The sequence below is a fragment of the Pseudorca crassidens genome, chromosome 18 (assembly GCF_039906515.1).
Source record: "Pseudorca crassidens isolate mPseCra1 chromosome 18, mPseCra1.hap1, whole genome shotgun sequence".
Taxonomy (NCBI): Eukaryota; Metazoa; Chordata; class Mammalia; order Artiodactyla; family Delphinidae; genus Pseudorca; species Pseudorca crassidens.
The window spans coordinates 61,974,446-61,995,423 of NC_090313.1; the positions used below are offsets into that span (position 1 = coordinate 61,974,446).

General features: G+C 36.7%; 1 protein-coding gene across 5 annotated transcripts in view; it reads left to right on the plus strand.

Annotated features, from left to right (window-relative positions):
• The window catches only part of FNDC3A (fibronectin type III domain containing 3A), a 162,240-nt gene that overhangs the window by 77,011 nt on the left and 64,251 nt on the right, over positions 1 to 20,978 (plus strand). For 4 of the 5 annotated variants that reach the window (XM_067713874.1, XM_067713876.1, XM_067713873.1 and 1 more), the window contains exon 4: positions 20,814 to 20,890. In XM_067713874.1, coding sequence (XP_067569975.1) covers positions 20,814 to 20,890 — 77 coding nt within the window. Of the gene's footprint in view, positions 1 to 16,701; positions 16,790 to 20,813; positions 20,891 to 20,978 lie in introns of those variants that run through there. The other variant, XM_067713877.1, reaches the window with a different exon arrangement.

Below are 20,978 nucleotides of genomic sequence, written 5' to 3' on the forward strand. Positions count from 1 at the left end.
TATATTCTTCTGTGCTAGATCTCCTTTCCCTCCTGGACCTTCCCCTTGTATTTATAGAAACTCTAAATGTTTATTGACTTATTTTAGGAATAAGCAATCGAATTGTCTTTATTTCAGCACTTACTCATTTCTAATTGCAATACCAATGCGTTATAGATCCTCAGGTAATGGGAAAAGGGGTAGAAAGTGACTCTAATTTAATTAGCATGTATGATACTGTCTAATGGTTATTGAATAATTACTGCACCAGTTAACTTCTGTAAACATTCTACATGTAATTAATCTATTTGATTCTCCCATCAATGCTGTGAGATAGCTATTACTATCTTCATTTTATGGACAAGGAAACTGAGACATAGGTTAATAACTTGCCCGGAGTTACCAGTTACTGAGTGGCTGAGCTGGGATCTGAGCTCTGGTAGTCTGGATGCAGAGTCCACACTTCATAGCTACTTCTCAAACATAAAGTACCTAAGATGGCACGCTACTCATAGCTTAACAATAGTTCGTTCCTCTCAACCACATACTTTTTTCTGAAATATTTTCATATACTTACTGCAAGTCATTCAAAATTGTATTCTAGAAATGGGAGTGTCTTATTTCTAAAGATATGAAACCAAATTACTGTAGACCAAGAACTTTACTCATAAATTCATCTCTGAACCCTAAGACCAACGCTATCAAAAAGTACCACTTAATAGGAACATATGTATATGTATAACTGATTCACTTTGTTATAAAGCAGAAACTAACACACCATTGTAAAACAATTATACGCCAATTAAAAATAAATAAATAAAAAAGAAATATACCCCCAAAAAAGTACCACTTAGCCGTATATACGTTGTACTACATGATGCTAGGGCAAAAAAAAAAGTCTCTTTTGCTTTTAATCGCAAAACGTCAATTTTCCTCAGAGCACATCTCAAAGCGTGTTTAATTTACTAATCCTCTTCTTTGAAGCAAGAGTCCACCATAAGAATTTTAAGGAGTAAACAATACCAGATTTTATATTAAAAACACTAAGTATTAGAATTTGAAAAGGTTCTTTCCCCATTTATACTTGAGAAAGATCTTAATTTTTATTACCCTAAAAAGATGGGGGAGGGTCAAAGGGAGGGTTAGTATCTTTTGATTCTGCCTTCTCATCTTTTGGGGAAGAAACCTTCATCAGTTAGCTTTAAGATATTTTTGCCAAAGATGATATTATTAGAGTTAATAACTATGGCATAAGGTGTATGCTTTAAACATTGACCTGGGGCAGTGTGTTTTTGTTAAAATACCTTTCTGATTAACTGAAAACCAGAAAAGCTTTTTCCAAATCATATTACTGAAAATGTTTACAAAATAAACACTTATATTTAGCCTTAGTAAACAGAATGTACTGAAAATAATTCAGAATCTGCCAGTGCCCTAAATCATTATAAGCATTAATACTGATTATATGGTACTAGAGTGTAGATTATTTAGAAGATTGAGTTGAATAAATTGCTGAGTCTAGATTAGAATATTAGGTTTCTTTTAAAACCCATTCTTTTATTTAGCAAATTATTATGAACTTGATATGTGCAGTCGCTATTCCAAAACTCTGGAGATTTAGTGATGAGTAAGGTAGACCCTATCCCTGCCCTCCACGAAGTTTACAATCTCATAGGGAAGACAGTCAAAAGTATTTAGTAAAGTGAGAAAAGGGCTGTGATTGAAGAGAACAGGAAGGGTGCTATAGAAGCTCTAGCACGAACATCCAAACCAGTCCAGGGACTAGGAGATACTTCCTAGAGGATACTCAAAGGATAAGCTCTATTCTTTTACTTTTTACCTCCCCAAAATGGAAGATTAAAAAGATTATTAATTAGTAGTTTTATTTAATCAGGACTTGAATCTTGAAGGCTGTTTATGTGATTATACATTACTAAGGATATCAACAGAATTAGTTCTTTTGTAATAAGGAAAAATATTATTAATGAATATATATGCATCAAAAATAATTTGAGCACATTTCCTTCAAGTGCCTGCCCCTATTTGGTAGGATTACCATAGTCTTTTTTCTTCTTTATATTTTCTGTATAATTTGATAATTTTGACAAATATTAATTGCTTAAATAACCATATAAATGTTTTAATTCCTTCTAAATTTAGTCCGAATTTTATTTTATAAAATTTATAGTTTTGTTTTTTAAAAGCTGAGACCCTGAGCTTATTAAGGAAAATGGTGGACCATACAATGTATTTTAGTGCAGATAAGTGGATTTTTTAACTAGTAAAAACTTAAAAAAAAAAAAAAGGGACATACCAAGCTTATAATAGTCTGACAATTTTTTAAATCAAGGGGGTGGAAAAAAAGAAATTTGTAAATTTGATACCATAATTTAGAAATGGCTTAAAGAATTCTGACATTCAAGAGGACAGGTAGAACCCAGGGCAATAAACCTTAGATGTTGAGGATTTTGTCGACCCCAAAAAAGTACCAGTATAAGCTAGGCTGTATTTTTGAAAGAAGATGTGTTTGTTTGGATCCTCTCTATTTAACCGAATCATTCTGTGAAGGGATGCTAGGAAAGGAACCAGTATTTACTACAAACCTGTTTTGTGCTTTGCATTCATTTTCTTAACTGTATGTAAGAGTATATAGAAACATCACTTTCCTTATTAAAAATAAAAACCACACTCTCTAAAGTTAGCTTCACTAGAAGGATCTCCTGGTGAGAAGAGCATCTGAATTACTGATACAGAGATTCACCTTATTTTAGCCTTGTAGTAACTGCAGCCACAATTTTAGACTCAGGGAAGTGCTAATTAAGCAGTCTAACCTAGGCATAAACCTTTCTGTTTTTTTCACAGAAGCATAGCTGGGGTAAGGCAAGGCTAGGCTCTTCAGTGAGCATTTATATAAAGTCATAAAGAGACTACCATGAATTAATTACATAATCTGATTTACATACGCTTGTACCTATCTGCAGAGATTGTCCCAGGAAAAGAAAAGATCTTTTCTGGTTCCTTTCTTTATATGGCAACATGTTAAATGTGATTTTTAGTACCTACCTAGATATAAAGGGATGGAAAAATCATTCTTTCACAATTCTCATTTTCCTGTGTCACAGCAACTAACACTAGGCATAATTTCATATCTAATAAAGACCCTCCTTATATTCATAAAAGTATGACTTTGCCCCTGACTGTGGTTATGGTATTATATTAAGGCACATCCAAACATGCTGCCATTAACCTTAAGAGTCAGGCAACAACATAATAAGGGTGGTGGTAGAAGATTTCCTTGCAAGTATGTACTAATTTCTCTAAGGCTCCAAAAGTTAAGTTACTCTCTGCCAGAGTCAATTTTAACATAGGATTCTGATCTCAAAATCTGTGCAATAACATTATTTGAGGATGTTGATTCACTTTTAGAGGGTAAACTTTAATCGAATCCTGTTTCCATTTTGTATGGATCAGCAAAGTTCTCTTGTCTTTGATATACTCTTCTGCTTCATTTTATTATATAATCCCTCAACGTTTTTGGAAAATCCCTTTATCATTACAATGAAAGATCATATTTCAATATTTTAACATTATTTTTAGCCTTAATATGGTGGAATTTCTCACCTTCTTGTACTCAATCTCCCATGCTCAGGGGCTTGCCAGAGCACAGAAAACACAGTAACTAAGTGCATGCATGCTCTTTTCCTGGAAAGAGAATTTGCCCAAATCTCTTCTATTCTGAAGGACAGCTCATTCTTGACAGCCATTTAAAAGACTTAGACCCTGCCTCACAGCACAGTCAGGGAGACAGGCAAGTAAACCACAGTTAAAAAAGAAGAGGGTAATAGGTGCTATGATGGAATTAGGTATGCCCAGATATATGTGGGAGGCCAGAGGAGACATACCTTACCCAGCTTGGAATAGTTGTTGAACTGTGCAGGAAAAGGTGATGCTTAAAGAAATAGAAGTTAACTAAGAGGAAAAATAATTGAGAAAATATCTTAGAAGCAGAAGGAATAGCATGTACACAGAGAAGTTAGAGGAGACTGAAAAGGTATGATTAAAGAAATAGACTGGAGAACAGAATACATTGAGGAGTATCAGAAAATGAGACTAAAAATGGAAACATAGGCTGTGTTACAAATACCTTTATATTGCATGCTAAAGAGTTCAGGTGTTATCCTGAAAGGAACAGGGAGCCACTGAAGTATTGATTTTAAACAGGAAAATAAACCCCCCAGAAAAGTAGTAAGGATAAGACCTGGGGGCTCAATTCAGTGGGTAAGAGGAGACTAAGAATGATTTACAGATTTCACAAGTCAGTTGAACATAAAGATAAATGACAGTTTCTTTCTCTTTTCCTCAAAATATAGAAGAAGAAAAAAAAAGAATTGGTTTGGGTAGAAGGATGGAAATGATTAATTTATTTCTGAGCACGTTAGGTTCAAAATGCTTTTTGGTTTTATAGCTCTTTCTCATAAGAAAGGCTTGGAATGTGTATTAGGGTTCTCCAGGAAGTCCCACAATTTGTTGACTACAAGCTGGAGAACTCAGAAAGTTGGTGTAATTGAGTTAGAATCCAAAGGCCAGTGGCAGAGAAGCCACCGCAATGAGAAGCCCATGCACTGCAACGAAGAGTAGCCCCTGCTCGCCGCAACTAGAGAAAGGCTGCACACAGCAACAAAGACCCAATGCAGCCAAAAATAAAAATAAATAAATTAAAAAAAATAAGATTCTTCTTCCCAGTCTGGTAATGTTTGAACCTTTGAAGAGAAAGGGAGACAGGGTCTCTGTTCCTGTCTTTTGTGGAGTTTTTTCCTAACTCTTTGAAGTCTTTAGCATGCGATCAGCACAGTGAGTTTTTAATCTTCTCTTTTCCATTTAAGACTGTGTTAGCTGATACAGACTTGCCCTGAGAAGACTGAAATGAAATGATTAGAGTAAAATAGAAGCTAATAGCAGATGATCAAAATATATAAATCATGATAGAGAAAAATAAGACCTTACAGTTCAGTCTTCTCATGAAGACAGTTGATGTGCAGTGGGAAGTACAGAAATATTTTCAACTGTGAAATAGCATTTGGTTTCTACTATGGAAAATCTAGATTTAAAGATTACCCCTCAAAAAGAACTATGAAGACAACTGTCTCAGTAATTTTTATGTTTTCAAAATATTTCTTTCAGATGATTAACAGTTAAAAAAAACTAACCAACCTTAGGAGGAGGGAGAACCCTTACCTTTCCTTCTTTTTTTTTCAAGCTCTCATAAGAAACACCACTAGTTGAGGAAACAACATGAAAGCAGGTGCCTGAGAGCATGGGAAAGGCATTTTTTCATGTTAGCCTGATTATGTCAGAACATCAGTGATAGAATGAAACACCTCCAGCTCTCATCTCCTTTCAGCTTTCCATTTCTCCTGGGAAGTGATAGTCATTGAGGAGAACATAAGAAACTAGAAGGAAGGGTGATGCTTTAAGTGTAGAGACCTAGTTTCTTTTCAGAAGAAACTGCAACAGGATGTGAATGTTCTGTGGCAAGCCTCCTGTTACGGGAAAGGAAATCTCTAATTCCAGTGGGTACATGTAATTCTAGGAGAAGATATTTTGAAACATTATACATGGTTACTCATAATAAGCCATCTTTTCCAATATATCTGTAATGATAAAAAATTAATATTTTGATGCCAGTAAAACTAAAAACAGTGAAAGCTCAAAGAAGAAGGTGACAGTGGGAAGAAGACTCTGAGGTAGCAGTGAATTAATTGTGAGGCCACAGTGTAGTGCTCCATATCTAAATCTGAATGTTATTTGTCAAGCACAACATGTTATATAAAATGCTTCAAAAGATTTTGAAGGCATGTTCTTCAAAAGATTTGTCTATAAGAACCTGGCTACAGGGAATTCCCTGGTGGCGCAGTGGTTAAAAATCTGCCTGCCAGTGCAGGGGACACGGGTTTGTGCCCTGGTCCAGGAAGATCCCACATGCCGTAGAGCGACTAATCCCATGCGCCACAACTACTGAGCCTGCGCTCTAGAGCCCACGGGCCACAACTGCTGAGCCCGCGTGCCACAACTACTGAAGCCCGCATGCCTAGAGCCCATGCTCCGCAACAAGAGAAGCCACCGCAATGAGAAGCCCGCGCACTGCAACAAAGAGTAGCTCCCGCTCGCTGCCACTAGAGAAAGCCGGCGTGCAGCAACGAAGGCCCAATGCAGCCTAAATAGATAGATAGATAGATCGATAGATACATAGATAGATACATAGATACATAGGTAGGTAGACACATAGGTAGGTAGATAGATAGACAGGTAGGTAGATAGATAGATAGATAGATAGATAGATAGATAGATAGATTAGATAGATAGATTAGATAGATAGATTAGATAGATAGATAGCCTGGCTACAGAGGCTATTTTCCAAGATAACTTATGTGGCTGGTGGAGCCTTAAGACATGTTTTAAAAGGTCCAGACCTTAAACCACAGAAGCTGTGAGGAAGCTTAAAGATAGAGTCTGTATGTGGGAAATCTATAATTTAAAAGTTTAGCTATTATATAAAAAGGACCTAACACAACCCTTTTCAACATCAGCACTACTGATTTAATGCAGTCTGTACATGTTGGATGACTGGTCTGCCCTGTCATGCAGGCAGTCTTTTTTTCAACTGCTGTGGCCTGAATGTTTGATCCTGACAGGATTTGCATCATTGATCCATATCACTGCCTGTGTGATGTCAGTGTGTGGGTGTACAGTTACTGAGACATAGTTAATGTGCTGCAGTAAATCCTAAGCACTGTTTCCTACTAGAATAACAAAGAATGATTCATCATTGTTCACATTAGACTGATACTAAAAATAGTAATGTTCACAACCTGCTGCATCCATGCACATTAATATCATAGCCTTTGTAGCTTTCTAAACAAGTACACTAAAAATAACTCTTGTTTACAAGCAGGTGCTTGGTAAACACATCTCCTACTTTAAGTTTTCTATCAATATACAGTTTGATTTAGTGCTAGAGGTAGATTCTAACCATAATGTGATAGTCATTCTTCACCCTTTTTCTACTTAGTGTGCTTATCACTGATATATCTAAATGCTTACAAATCTAATTATAAAAATTTTCAATTACCTGTACACAGATAAATGAAGTTACCCATAATTCTGAATCATACTTAGGCCCCTGATTTAAAGTCTACTTTATCCAGCCTTAAAAATGAATAATACGTTTTCAGGGAAAAGATAGGCCCCTAAAGCAGTGAATAATAATTACCTTGATCTTTTCTCTTTCTTCTGTAACTTCCTGCCTCATTCTATTCCCAAATTATGATCACCAGCTCGTTAAATACCTAGACTCAAGGCCTGTGCTAATTGCCAGCCTCATGTGAATAAATGTTGCCAGGTGTTTTGTAGCCTTAACAAATAAGCATCCCCTATTAACAGGGTGACCTTATGTCCCATTTTGTCTAGGACAGTCCCAGTTTATGCCTGTCATCTTGGTATCTAACCGGTTTAACATTTGTTTCAGACGTTTCATTTTTTAACAGTATAATTAGTAGTTCCATTAAAATAAGCTCTAATGTATATGATCAGCCATCATTTTGTATTTCCAGCTTCTGCCATCTCATCTAAACAAGCAGTTTGTCCATCTCTTGTTTTTACTTTAACCTGTGATTAAACTTAAAGACAACTGGAATAAACGATTTCTCTTTCCCTGACCCCTGGCAGAAGCAAGTCAAGGATAACAGTTAAGGTACTTAGCAGTAGAGCAAAGTACTTGTAGATAAAGGAGAGCTAGGGACAGCTAACTCCTTGCAGTCTCGGTGGTGGCGGCTGCAGAAGTATGTAATGCTAATGCCCCTGATGGCCACTTGGTGTCACCAGGCCACCACTTGGAGGGATCAGTGGGATGCATATAGGTTAGATGAATGACAAATAATATGTAGGAAATAAAATCTAAATATCCCTGCCTCAGAATATATAAAACATAGTCTGAATAGTTTTGTCATTTATTATATAAACCTGTGACTATTTATTATTGGCAGTGCTTTTTTATTTTGCAATAAACCCTTTCAGCAAAAATAAGCTAAAAAAAAAACCCCTAAATTTGGTGAAACATTCAAAAGAATCATAAATAAAGAGAACTCAGTGAATTTTGTTTGTAAAAATATTTGAAGGTATTGTAGTACCAGTGAAAATATTTGGACTGAAATATTTACAGAGTTCAATAAGAAAAAAAAACAGAACTGAGAATAACCTCCATTTAGCAGAATTTGTTCCCAGCTTACCAAACATCACCCTCAGAATCATAGTATTTTCTTAATATAAACATTATAGTCTTAAATATTATAGAAAAGAGTCAATTGAAGGTATCAGTAGCTTCAAATTTATTAACCATAAAATACAACAGTTGCAGGCAGTTTTATGAAAAAATTAAAACTACATTGAAAAAAGGAAAATTTTCAGTTAAATACCAGTGATATGGAATTAGAGACAGATATAGCTAACAAATTGATTAAAATACTTAGATATGTACTAAGAATAATTGTTCTTCTTATACTGCTCTTTAATATTCAGATGTTCAATTTAAAGAAACCTGTAAAATGCTCTTTAGTGTACTTGCATATGTGTTTTAATAAAGCATTTTATTTTTTAATATTTTTACTAGAACTCTTTTTCATGTTCCTCAATATAATAAAAGCAATTTGTCAATCAATAAAGAATAATTCCAAATTATATAATTTTAATGATTTTTTAAGCTACCTCTTTCACTTTCAGAAGTGTCCTAGATTGGATGATGATAATATGATTACCCTACCTCTGCTCTGTTTCCTCCCTCTTCCATCACCAAAGCTAGTCAGCCTTGAGGACAAATTCTTACCTTTCTTACTACTGAGAGTTATTCCCATATTCTTGTTCATAGATCTGGGGAAGTTTCATCAGTCTAGGAAATGCAGAAATAAGGATAATGTAGTAGTGATTAAGCTAAATTTATTTAACTTAAAGACTTTTTTAAATTCTGAAGTTAAATCCCTTCTACTGTTTTGAGCATCTTAATGAAATTATGTGATAATATAGGATAGACTTCCTTCCTTCTGTCCTTCCTTTCCACCTTTTTTCCTTTTAATGTCATTACTTGGTCTCATAAAAAGTTGGTTACCTTAATGAGTCCCCAGAATTTGTTCTGAAATTTTATTGGCATATAAATACAAATACTTGGGAAATACTACATTAGAACACAGACGTCTGAATTGACCATACCCTGGCTAGTATCTAGGTTTCTAACCTCCGGCCACCTTCACACCCCAGTCATTTCAAACCATATCTGGTCTTAGGATGATCCTCACATCTGCTTCCTATTGGCATGCATAATATAGAATAAAACTTTTGTCAAGTTGATTGATACTTTAGTTTAATACAAGTAAAGAGGGAAATTTTAGAGAAAGAAAATGCTGTTGTGTGGCTCAATCTGCAAGGTGACTAAGGCTCCTGAAAGGCGAAAGAGGAAAAACACGGGCAAGCAAATAGACTTAATATAAACAAGGTTTGATCTGTGTCCAAGATAACGTTATAGATTCCAATCCTTTGCTCCCCTTATCTTCCTGAGGTTATTTGCCTATACCGCTGTCAGCCACTCCCCTGTAATATACTCCCTCCCATAGACCACTTGATTAGTTGCAGACTTCATTAACCTTTTCTTGGTCCCTTGACACTATGGACATTCATCAGTTATGGTCTAAGCTGCATAAGCTTAACACATGTTCTTTAGATGCTTTTTCAGAACCTGTACCTTAATACTGCCACAAGAATCAGCGCCACTGTCATCGTCAGAGTCAGTCTTTTGGAGGATTAGATATGTATTTGCAGAGGAGTAGAAGAGGGACATACTTCACATCCCCACTCTTTTTTTTTTTTTAATAAATTTATTTATTTATTTTTCGCTGCGTTGGGTCTTTGTTGCTGTGCACGGGCTCTCTCTAGTCGCGGTGAGCAGGGGCTACTCTTCTTTGCGGTGCGCAGGCTTCTCATTGCGGTGGCTTCTCTTGTTGTGGAGCACCAGCTCGAGGTATGCGGGCTCAGTAGTTGTGGCTCACAGGCTCTAGAACGCAGGCTCAGTAGCTGTGGCACATGGGCTTAGTTGCTCCATGGCATGTGGGATCTTCCTGGACCAGGGCTCGAACCCGTGTCCCCTGCATTGGCAGTCGGATTCTTAACCACTGTGCCACCAGGGAAGTCCCCCCACTCTTTTAAATTTACATTTTATATGATTTGAAACCACTTTTTGCTAAGGTGAATGAGTCTGCCTCTTAAATTTTCTGACATGCAAATGACCCAGACTTACTATTAGTCTAAGAGCAGCCTTAATAAACAACTAATCTTATTTATTGCCAGAAGAAATTTTATAAAATCATAGTCAACTCTTCCAGCTTCTCATTTGCTTCACAGATAATAATCCCTTTCTACAAGTCAGCTGATAATAGCTGGCTTGCTATTTAGCTATTCATTTTGCAACTAGTAGTTATTTTTGAGGATACATTGCTTAAAAGTTTTACATTTATTGATGCTTTACTAAATTTCATTTATGACCAAAGTCAGCATTACTTTATACCTGCTCTCGTTTTTTTCAAGCCAAATCACTGGGGCCATGCAGTTTGAGATGTACTTCATCTGCAGAAAATGAGGACTAGCTTGACAGTGTGGTCCTTGATATCTCAATCACATTTCAGCTAATACAAACCAGAAAGGTTTTATGGCCCAACTCTAGAAAGGGCATACGTAATACCAGCCTCACTCCTTATTTATATTATTTTTTCTATCTTAATTTTCCCTATGTTAATTTTCCCTTTTCTTCAGTTTGTCATCTGTTTTGTTTTGAGGTCTTTTTGTTTGTTTGGTCAGTTGGTTTTTTAGGGGGTTTTTTAGCTTTTGTTTTTGATGCTGTGTTTGTCTCTTAAATTCCCTTAAATTATCTTTTGGAACAGGTTTCGTTATTAAGTAATTCACTGACTATTTTCCATATGATATCCCTCACTTAGTAGAAATATTTAGGATCTTTCTTCTCAATTTCTTCTCAATTTCAGTGAGATACATTTAGGTACATTTTGCTTTGTTACCATTATATGTAACTAACAGATATTTGGGGTGTATTGTGTGGGATCTTCCATCCAAATGTTCATTGCTTTTCTGTTTGTGGTTTATCTTCAAGTGAATTTTGGTATTCTGCAATTTTTCTCATTCATTTTATAATTTTTAATATTTGTTATATCCTAAACAACCGAAGCAGAGTAATGTCATGTTGAAAAGCATGGGTTACAGAACTAGACCACCTAATTCTATTGCTGGCTTACTAGCTGTGAGACTTTGCAAGTTACTTAACCTCTTTGTATCTTAGTTTCCTCACCTATAATATGGAAATAATAGTCATACTACTTCACAGGGATATTATGCAGATTAGATGAGTTAATGTCTGTAAAGCACTTAGACCAGTGCCTGGTACCCAGTAAGTGCTTATAAACAGCGTCACCCAAGTATAGTGCTACACTGACAAGCCTACCTGAAAATCATTATTTCAGGAATGGTAATAGTTAATGCATTAAAATATTATCAAGAAGTCCATACAATTGCTGACATGTCATGCTCTTAATTTAAGAGAGCCTTCTGCAAAATATTTGAGACAGTGTTGAGGAAATAAAAAGCAGGAGCATTTTAAGTTTGTTAAAATTGTCATATAATCAGGTAGAAAGGGAAAATGAATGCTCATCACTGCATAATGTTTTCCTGTAATTGTGATATTCTCAGTGCATCCTCTCACTTTATTTCTATGGGAAAAGTGTTTGATGCACATTCTTGAATTAACAAGGTCTTTAGGAAATATAAAATACATTTAACTTATATTTTTGCTATATAACTGAAAGGTCCTTGAAAGTATGGACCCTGTTGCTAATCCTGGGCAATAGAACTCTGTGGCAACTGTGGGGATAGTTGAGGATAGTAAGGGTATAGAGCTAAGTCTTGTTAAGAGGGTACTGACGACAGACCAATAAAGTAAAGACCCCAGTAAGAAATGGAGATCAGATCAAGAGTAGAAGTGGAGAGATAGCTTTGACCTAATGTGAAGGGACAGTGATTCTTCTGAAAATAGAAGAGGTGAGAAAAGTTTGTAAATAACATTGAAAGAGTTCAGTTTCGTGCTGAGATATATAGTTGAGGTCGGGTTGGGGAAGGTCCTTAGAAAGTGGTGAAGATCTCTGATAATCACTGTAGAAAACAGGATATAGGTTCTTAACCAGGGATAACTTCCTGAAAGGATTCCTGAGCAATGCTGATGGCTGAGTTAAGGTTGGATATAACTAAATTTATAAACATGCCAGTCTGAGTACCATTTGATTTCTATAGTTCAGGTCTATGAGAAGATACTTATTTGATTGATTAAAATTGGGGAATTTTAGTGCAGGGGAAGTAAAAGGAAGATATGAATGGGAAAAAAGATCAGGCCATGAAGACAGTGGTGGATCAGGAGAAACGGGAAATCATTATGAGGAAGACCAGATGTTGTAGAAGAAAGAGAACTGGAGAGATGAAAGATATAGTGGCCAGAGACGGAAACATGAAAGTTTAAGATTTCAAAGATGAAATAGTGGAATTCTAAGTGATAAGTTCCAAGATATGTCTTTGAACATGGGTTACTAAAAACAGAATGGAAGAGGAGAGTTCAGGAAAAGTTGAAGTTAGGTTTTCTTGAACATGAAAGTCATTGTGCTGATGGGCAAGAGCTGGGAAAAACACTGTGAACATGATGCCAAAGTTCTCAAGAAATGAGGACTGAGCGTGACAGCAGTGAGAAGGGGTAGAGGGTGGTATGTTCCTATGGCATGATCTCAAGAAAGAAGAAACAGGAAGGACAGTGGTAATGGAAGCAGCCTTGTGGGGTCTGGAGACTGCCGCAGGGGAGAATGGGAAGCCTCTGCTCCCAGTGGCTGCTAGAAAAACTGTCCTGAGGAAGACCAGGTTTCATTTAAAGAAAGCACATGAACAGGTGTGCTGTGAAAAGGTTGAGGATATAGGGGAATTTATACTAGAGAAAAGGTTCTAGTGAGCACAGTGGAAAGAATTGAGACGGAACGGAGATCATCAGTTAAAGAAAGAGTCAAGAAATGGAAACACAGCTGTGTGAGAACATGAGCCAAAATGAGGAAGTGGGCTGCCGGGGCTTGGTTTTTGTTTAGGGCCTGAAGATCAGGCATGATTGGATTTACTGGGAGCCCTGAATCCATCATTTATGAGGAGATACTGTTGAGACCAGGAGACTCTTCGCTATTAAGTCATGCTCTTCAGGGTAGCCTTGCCTTTTAGTAGGAACTTAGAAGGTAACAATTTCCCTTCCCCACTGGTGAGAATGATCCTTTAGTGCAGGGGACCCCAGCCCCAGCCCCACCCCCTGCTGGGCTGCACAGCAGGAGGCGAGTGGCTGGCAAGAGCAAAGCTTCATCTGCCGCTCCCCATCACTCCCCATTGCTCACATTACCGCCTGAACCATCCCCTCCCCACCCTCCGCCCTGTCCGAGGAAGAATTGTCTTCCACGAAACCAGTCCCTGGTGCCAAAAAGGTTGGGGACCGCTGCCTTAGTGTCTTATCTCCTCTGGAGTGTCTGGCATGTATTGGGTTGGCCAAAAGTTCATTCAGTTTTTTTCCGTTAGGATGGCTGTAGTAGCACTTAGTTGTCTTTAATTTCATTCAAAACAAGTTTGTTAGATTGTATGTGACAGCTGTTATATCGGCATGCATTTTAAAAAAGGCTTATCAAGGGACTTCCCTGGTGGAGCAGTGGTTAAGAATCCACCTGCCAATGCAGGGGACACGGGTTCGAGCCCTGGTCCGGGAAGATCCCACATGTCTTGAAGCAACTAAGCCCGTGTGCCACAACTGCTGAGCCTGTGCTCTAGAGCCCACGAGCCACAACTACTGACGCCCACGTGCCTAGAGCCTATGTTCCGCAACAAGAGAAGCCACCGCAGTGAGAAGCCCGCGCACCACAACGAAGAGTAGCCCCCACTCGCCACAACTAGAGAAAGCCAGCATGCAGCAACGAAGACCCAACGCAGCCACAAAAAAAAAAAAAAAAAAAAAAGCCTGTCAAAACTGGTGAATTTTTGTCTACCCATTTCAATATTGAAGATGGAAGAAAAAAAGCAACATTTTTGGTATATTATGCTTTATTATTTCAAGAGAGGTAAAAACGCAACTGCAACGCAAGAAAAAGATTTGTGCGGTGTATGGAGAAGGTGCTGTAACTGATCAAACGTGTCAAAAGTAGTCTGAGAAGTTTCGTGCTGGAGATTTCTCGCTGGATGATGCTCCATGGTCGGGTAGACCAGTTGAAGTTGATAGCGATCAAATCGAGACATTCATTGAGAACAGTCAGCATTATACCACGCAGGAGATAGCAGTCATATTCAAAATATCCAAATCAAGCGTTGAAAATCATTTGCACCAACTTGGTTATGTTAATCGACTTGATGTTTAGGTTCCATGTAAGTTAAGCGGAAAAAAACCTTCTTGATGATATTTCCGCATGCAATTCTCTATTTAAACATAATGAAAACGTTCTGTTTTTAAAACAAATTGTAACGGGTTATGAAAAGTGGATACTGTACAATAATGTGGAATGGAAGAGATCGTGGGGCAAGTGAAATGAACTACCTCCAACCACACCAGAGGCTGGTCTTCATCCAGAGAAGGTTATGTGTACGTGGTGGTATTGGAAGGGAGTCCTCTGAGTTTCTTCCAGAAAATCAAACGATTAATTCCAAGAAGTACTGCTCCCAGTTAGACCAACTGAAAGCGACACTTGACGAAAAGCCTCCAGAATTAGCCAACAGAAAACACATCATCTTCCATCAGGATAACCAAGGCTGCATGTTTCTTTGACAACCAGGCAAAAACCGTTACAGCTTGGCTGGGAAGTTCTGATTCGTCCACCGTATTCACCAGACATTGCACCTTCGGATTTCCATTTATTTCGGTCTTTACAAAATTCTCTTAATGGAAAAAATTTCAATTCCCTGGAAGACTGTGAAAGGCACCTGGAACAGTTCTTTGCTCAAAAAGATAAAAAGTTTTGGGAAGATGGAATTATGAAGTTGCCTGAAAGTGGCAGAAGGTAGTGGAACAAAAGGGTGAATATGTTGTTCAATAAAGTTCGTGGTGAAAATGAAAAATGTATCTTTTATTTTTACTTAAAAACCGAAGGCACATTTTGGCCAACCCAGTATTTATTGAAATCTATTGCTCCAGGTTATCCCTTGCCAGTTCTTTTCTACCTTTTTGGAAGACTGAGTCTTTCAACATCGTTTACATATTTTTAAAATATTGCCTTACTGTTAGAGTATCCTGGCTTTGCCTCATTGTGTGCCCTCGTCAAGTTACTCAGTTGCATTCTGCTTCAATTTCCTTAACCTATAAATGATGCCTACTTCAATTATTGTGAGGATTAAGTGAGTTAACACTTGTAAAACACTGGATAGTGCCCTGTATATACTCTGCACTATATCATTATTATTTTTAAAAACATATAGTGATACTTATAATAATAACTATATTTATTGAGTGCTGCCAATCGTATTTGGTACTTTAAATTTATCTAATTTGATTCTCTCAACAGTGCTATGAGGTTGATTATTTTAACCTTTTTACAGAAGGAAACAGACTCACAGAAGAGCAGTAAATTGCCTTGCTAATAAATATTGAAGCTGGTATTAAAACTTACATCTTTTGATACCAAAATCCATTTTCTTTCCACTGTGCAACTTGTTACAAATCACAATCATTATCATTACCTGTATATGCGTATTAGCTGTTAATAAATTTCCTTAACTGCATAGCACCATAAAGTAATGAAAAGACCCCCAAAAGTTCTCACAGTCTTATTCCCCTCTTTTGTAACTGAACATCTGTGGTCTCTTTCCTGGTCTCCACACATGCTTGAATACAGTGCTCTAAGCCCCAGTCATGACCTGTCTTTTCAGATTTCATGGATATGAGTGAGAATGCCATCCACCAAGTATCTGTATTAATGTCTGGGTTAATCTTTAATAACAACAACAAAAAATCAGGAAAAAAGGAAGTAAAACCAGCAATAAAAGTGGTAGCCTTTATTAGCTTGAGAGGTTAAATGCCAGCCTGAAATAAAAACCCCATGTTTGAGGAACACGTTGATCAAGCCTGTGTTTTACAGACAATTCTTTTGTATACGGAGGGCATTCCTTATGGGTTGAGTGGAGAGTGGGTCAATTTACACAAGGACATTTCAGAGCGAATCTTGTAAATTAGTTGTGTTATATGTATTCTAAAATTTATAAATGAAAAGCAGCCACCTGGGTAATAAAACGAATTAGTAGATAGTGCTCATTATGTTATCAGAGGAAGGTAAGAACAAAGAGACTTGTTTTACATCAGATATCTATTTCTCCATGTATATTTTGATGAGCTTTTGAGTTGGTTCATAAGGGAGTCCTAAAATGGTCAAATCGAAGGCAGAATCAGTAGAAATCATTTAATCATTTACTGTATCCCAAACACTGCCGCAGGAACGCTTGGTTGTTTTTTTCCCCCTTTCCGCGGGTCACTGCGGGTCACGTGATATGCATCACGTGACTCGGTCAAAGGATCTTTTCCTCTCACAGCTTCGCAAAAAAAAAAAAAAAAAAATAGAAAGAAGCCGCGGTCGTTCTCCAATTAAAGCTGTTAACGTGTACTACGCTGTTTCCTTGTTGGATTTTCTTCTCTGCTGCTACTGTAAAAACAAAATGAGTGGTAAGATTTGCTGACTGATTTTAAACATTCTGCTTTTATTTTAAAATGTAGAAAGTATTGTATTAATCTGAAGTCATGCCATGTGTTTTTTCAATAGATGCCAGATCTACCGCTGTAAAAATATTTTAAATTGTGGCCATGTAGTTATAAAAAGATTAGACTTTACTTAGAGTTGAGCTGATTTTATATTCCACAGAATATATTTTATATTCCAGAGCCTTTTCTTTACTAGGCTTTTCTTTTTACAACTAAAATCTGTAAATTGGCATCAGATTATTTGGAAGCCATTGTGAAAGCTTGCTTAAAAAGGGAATGTGTGGCACGTCAGCAGCCCGTTGCATTTTAAGAATTTAAACCCAGACAAATTTCTAGTTTCGTTTTTTTAAAATGTTAATGTATACTAATAAAGAAAAAATAAAGAGTTTAAATTATACTAGGTGAAATATCGTCCTTATTAAATCATTGATGCCACTTTTTAAGAAATTGAGGCTTCTCAAATTTCTTAAGATAATTGGTGAATAGAGTTGTTTACTCTTATGCACGATTTTGGAAAAGGAAATATGCCCTTAAAAATCAATAGCTGTGTGATTTGGGGTAGATTTTGCTCAAATTATATAATTAAGGAGTTACTAGGTGTATCTACAGTTATACAGATATAGCCACTCTCCTGCCAGATGTGCATTTAATGGTACAATCAGTAACAGATGTAGCTTCTTCATTGGGACAAAATCTCCCTCACTGACCTTAATCGGGGTTTAGTAGTTACTAAATTAAAAAGTATTGTTGGAACTAAGGAGGTAATCAAACTTTTGCATCATTAAGTAAGCAAGATTTTAGAGTTTTGCTACTATATACAGGAAGAGCAACAGAAGTGGTGCTGTAAATATTGTAGTTCTAAACATGAATACTTATATTTATTATGTTTATACAATGGGAGTTTTATGTGTTCAGTGTTGCATGTTACTTCACACCAGTATTTTAGATATTAAATAATGATACACATGAATTGTCTTTTTTTTTTTTTAATCTAACCTTGTACCATTTCTGTCTCAGGGTAAGAAAATTCACTTGCTAAAGTGAAATGATTACTTCATAGGGATATGAGTTAATCATTATTCCTGGACTGCAACTAGTAATGGATTTACTGCTGGTCTATTTTAGATTGGGTTTGTTTTGTTCTCTTTTCAGTATCACACTTAAATATAATTAAAGAATAAAGTAGAATTTTATACTACTAAGTTATAAAAGATTTTAGCAGCTTTCAAAGTATAAAATGGTTTGAATTATAACTACTTAGTATTTATGTATTCATATTTTTAGTAAAAGAAGAGCAACCCAAAGCAGTTCTGTAGTCTTACAACTTTAAATGTAATCAGTAATAACTTATTTTTTACCCTGAAGGCTAAAAATCAAACAAAAGCTTGTTCTGGTGACTTGAAGTAGGGATTAAATTTGACCACATACGCAAGGAACCACAGTCTCTGGCATATATAGTAGAAGCTCAACAGAATAATTTCCTTTATTAAGATTATAGATGTGATTTTCAGTGAATTCTCTTTCTGGTCCTCAGCTAAATTTCACATGTTCTGAATAATATCTAAGCCAGCTCTCAGGATTCAGAAAGCTAGTTTTATATAAATTAGCTAATAGAAGTAAACGAGCGTTACTTTAAAACTGCTGTCATTTTCTCTTGAATCCAGTGTATAGAAATTAAAAGGTGAGTTTCGGATGAAGCCTTTCTTGCCTAGAGATATAGAGCACCTCACAAGTTTTATTTAGTGAATTTATAGGTAATGTTGCTTATATGTAGAAAAATTTTGTTCTTCCTTCTGTCTTGTTTTTCAAGGATATGATGATAAAGAAGGCCTTAATTTTCCTTAGAAGCATCAGAGCATAGTTCTTAAGGCTCAAATTGTATCAGTTGCCAAATTGCATATTTTAGTGTTTACTAAATACATAGTAGAGAGATATCCTCAGAAATGAAACTCCTTGGTTTTGAATCCTAGTTCTACCACTAGGGCTGTATTAACCTTTCTGCTTCAATTTCTACATCTGGAAATAGGAGTAATAATATTTACCTAATAGAATGATTATGAGGAGAAAAAAAATACATAAAAGGCCTGGCACATAGTAAGTTAGTATTAGGTATTTTAAGATAATATTCTGAACAACTTCATGTATTTGGTGGGCTTGTTTTAGATCGGAAAAGTATTGTTGAAAAGTTATTTTATAGTCATATATAGTATAATTTGGTAGTCTGCTCACATACACATCACTCCTTACTTCCTCTTAACGACTTGAGTCTTTTCCCTACTTTCTTCCTGCTACTACCTGCCTCTTCTTTCTTTCCTTTCCTCCTCCCACATTCTTCCACCCCTTTCCTTCCCCTCCCCTTCACTCCCTCCCTTCCAGCCCTTTTCACTTTCCTCCTGTCTTCTCTCTTATCTTCCTATTACCTCTCCTCCTTTGCCTCGTCCTCCCTCCCCTCCTGCCTTTATCCTCTCCCCCTCCTCCCTCCCTTCTCCCTCTTCTCTCTTCACCCTTTCCTTACCACTATTTAGTACTTACCCACCTGCATCCTCCTTTTTCCTACATTCTCTTTTTTCTTTCCTTCCCCCACCTCTCACCTTCCTTCCCCTACCTTCACCAGCCTTCACCACTACTTTGTTGTTTGGTCCTCACCCCTCCCCCTTCCGTAGAAAGAGGAGAGTGGCTGTAATCTGATTTGCTGTAACCTCCATGCTCTTCATTCTGTTTTTCTGAAATATGTATAATGCTACCAGTGAAATTTGTTTCTTTTCTGTCCTGTGATTTAGCTTTTCCTCCTTGGTTTCTTTTATGAGTAGGATCCATTATATGTACTCTGCAGGTTGAAATCTACATATAAAAGGAACTCTTCCTTCATTACATTCTTCATCAGACTCTTGGGTACCTTTATTTCCCTAGAAATGAGTAAAGCTCTCTGAGAAGGTTTCATTTCAACTTATTAAAAACTAGTGGGTGAGGGGACAGTGCAGTCTAAAGTTACAGGGGGAAAAAAGGATCTGAGGGTAAGATATTCTTTTTTTAAAGTCATGTAAAGCAAGTAAGATTTTAGTTCCTAGAAAGAATAAAACACACCTTCCAAGAGTGCCTGATTAGAGAAGGGAAATGAGATAATATTTTTGAAAGTTGTTTGGAAAGGATATCACTATAAAAACGAAAGGAAATGAAGAATAAGACAAGCTGAGTTTTTTTTTAAAGAACTTTTCAGTGTAAGAAACAAAAAAATTTTCTTTGGGTAAATATGCATGTATAGCATTTCTCTAACTTTGTTCTCAAGCCCCCACAGACATGACTTAAACGTTCACAAGAGGTTTTTAACCCTAACAAAGCAAATCCCAAATTTCTAACTATTCTTCCTCTTACTGCTTTTCCCTCTTGACTTTTGATTTTTGCCTTTTGTATTTTTCATTGATTTTATATGCAAAGTTTAGTTTGAGTTTCCTCTAGGTCAGTGTTTCTTAACTTGCACAATTATAAGAATCACCTTGGATATTTGTAAAGTAAATATGCTGATTCAAGACCCCCATTTACTGTAAGCATACTAAACAGCGATCTGTAGGAGAACCTGGAAATCTGTGGGGGGTTTTTTTGTTTTTTGTTTTTTCGGGGTTTTTTGGCCATGCCACACACAAGTGGGAACCTAGCTCCCTGATCAGGGATCAGACCCACGCCCCTGCAGTGGAAGCGTGAGTCCTAACCACTGGACTGCCAGGGAAGTCCCTGTGTGTTTTAAAAAGCCCCCCAGGTGACTGTTATGATCACTAGGCAAGTTTGAGAAACAACTATAGGTAAAGAGCAATCAGTGCACTTTATAAGTTAAACTTTTCTGTTTTTTAACATCTAAATTTCTTTTCATAGTAATACAGTCACTATTAGTTTGAGTGTTTAGATGAAGAATTCAAAACGTAATTCAGATTGTTTTCAATTTTAGCTTGCTAAGTAATCCTGGATTAATACATCATTTCTGTGACCCATGCAGGTCCTGCTCAGGTTCCAATGATGTCCCCAAATGGTTCTGTGCCTCCTATTTATGTGCCTCCTGGATATGCCCCACAGGTATGTTTCATGTAATTTTCCTTTTTATACCTATATAATAGTGATCGTAATGTTACTGTTTAATTCAGACAAAAAGTACCATTTAAGT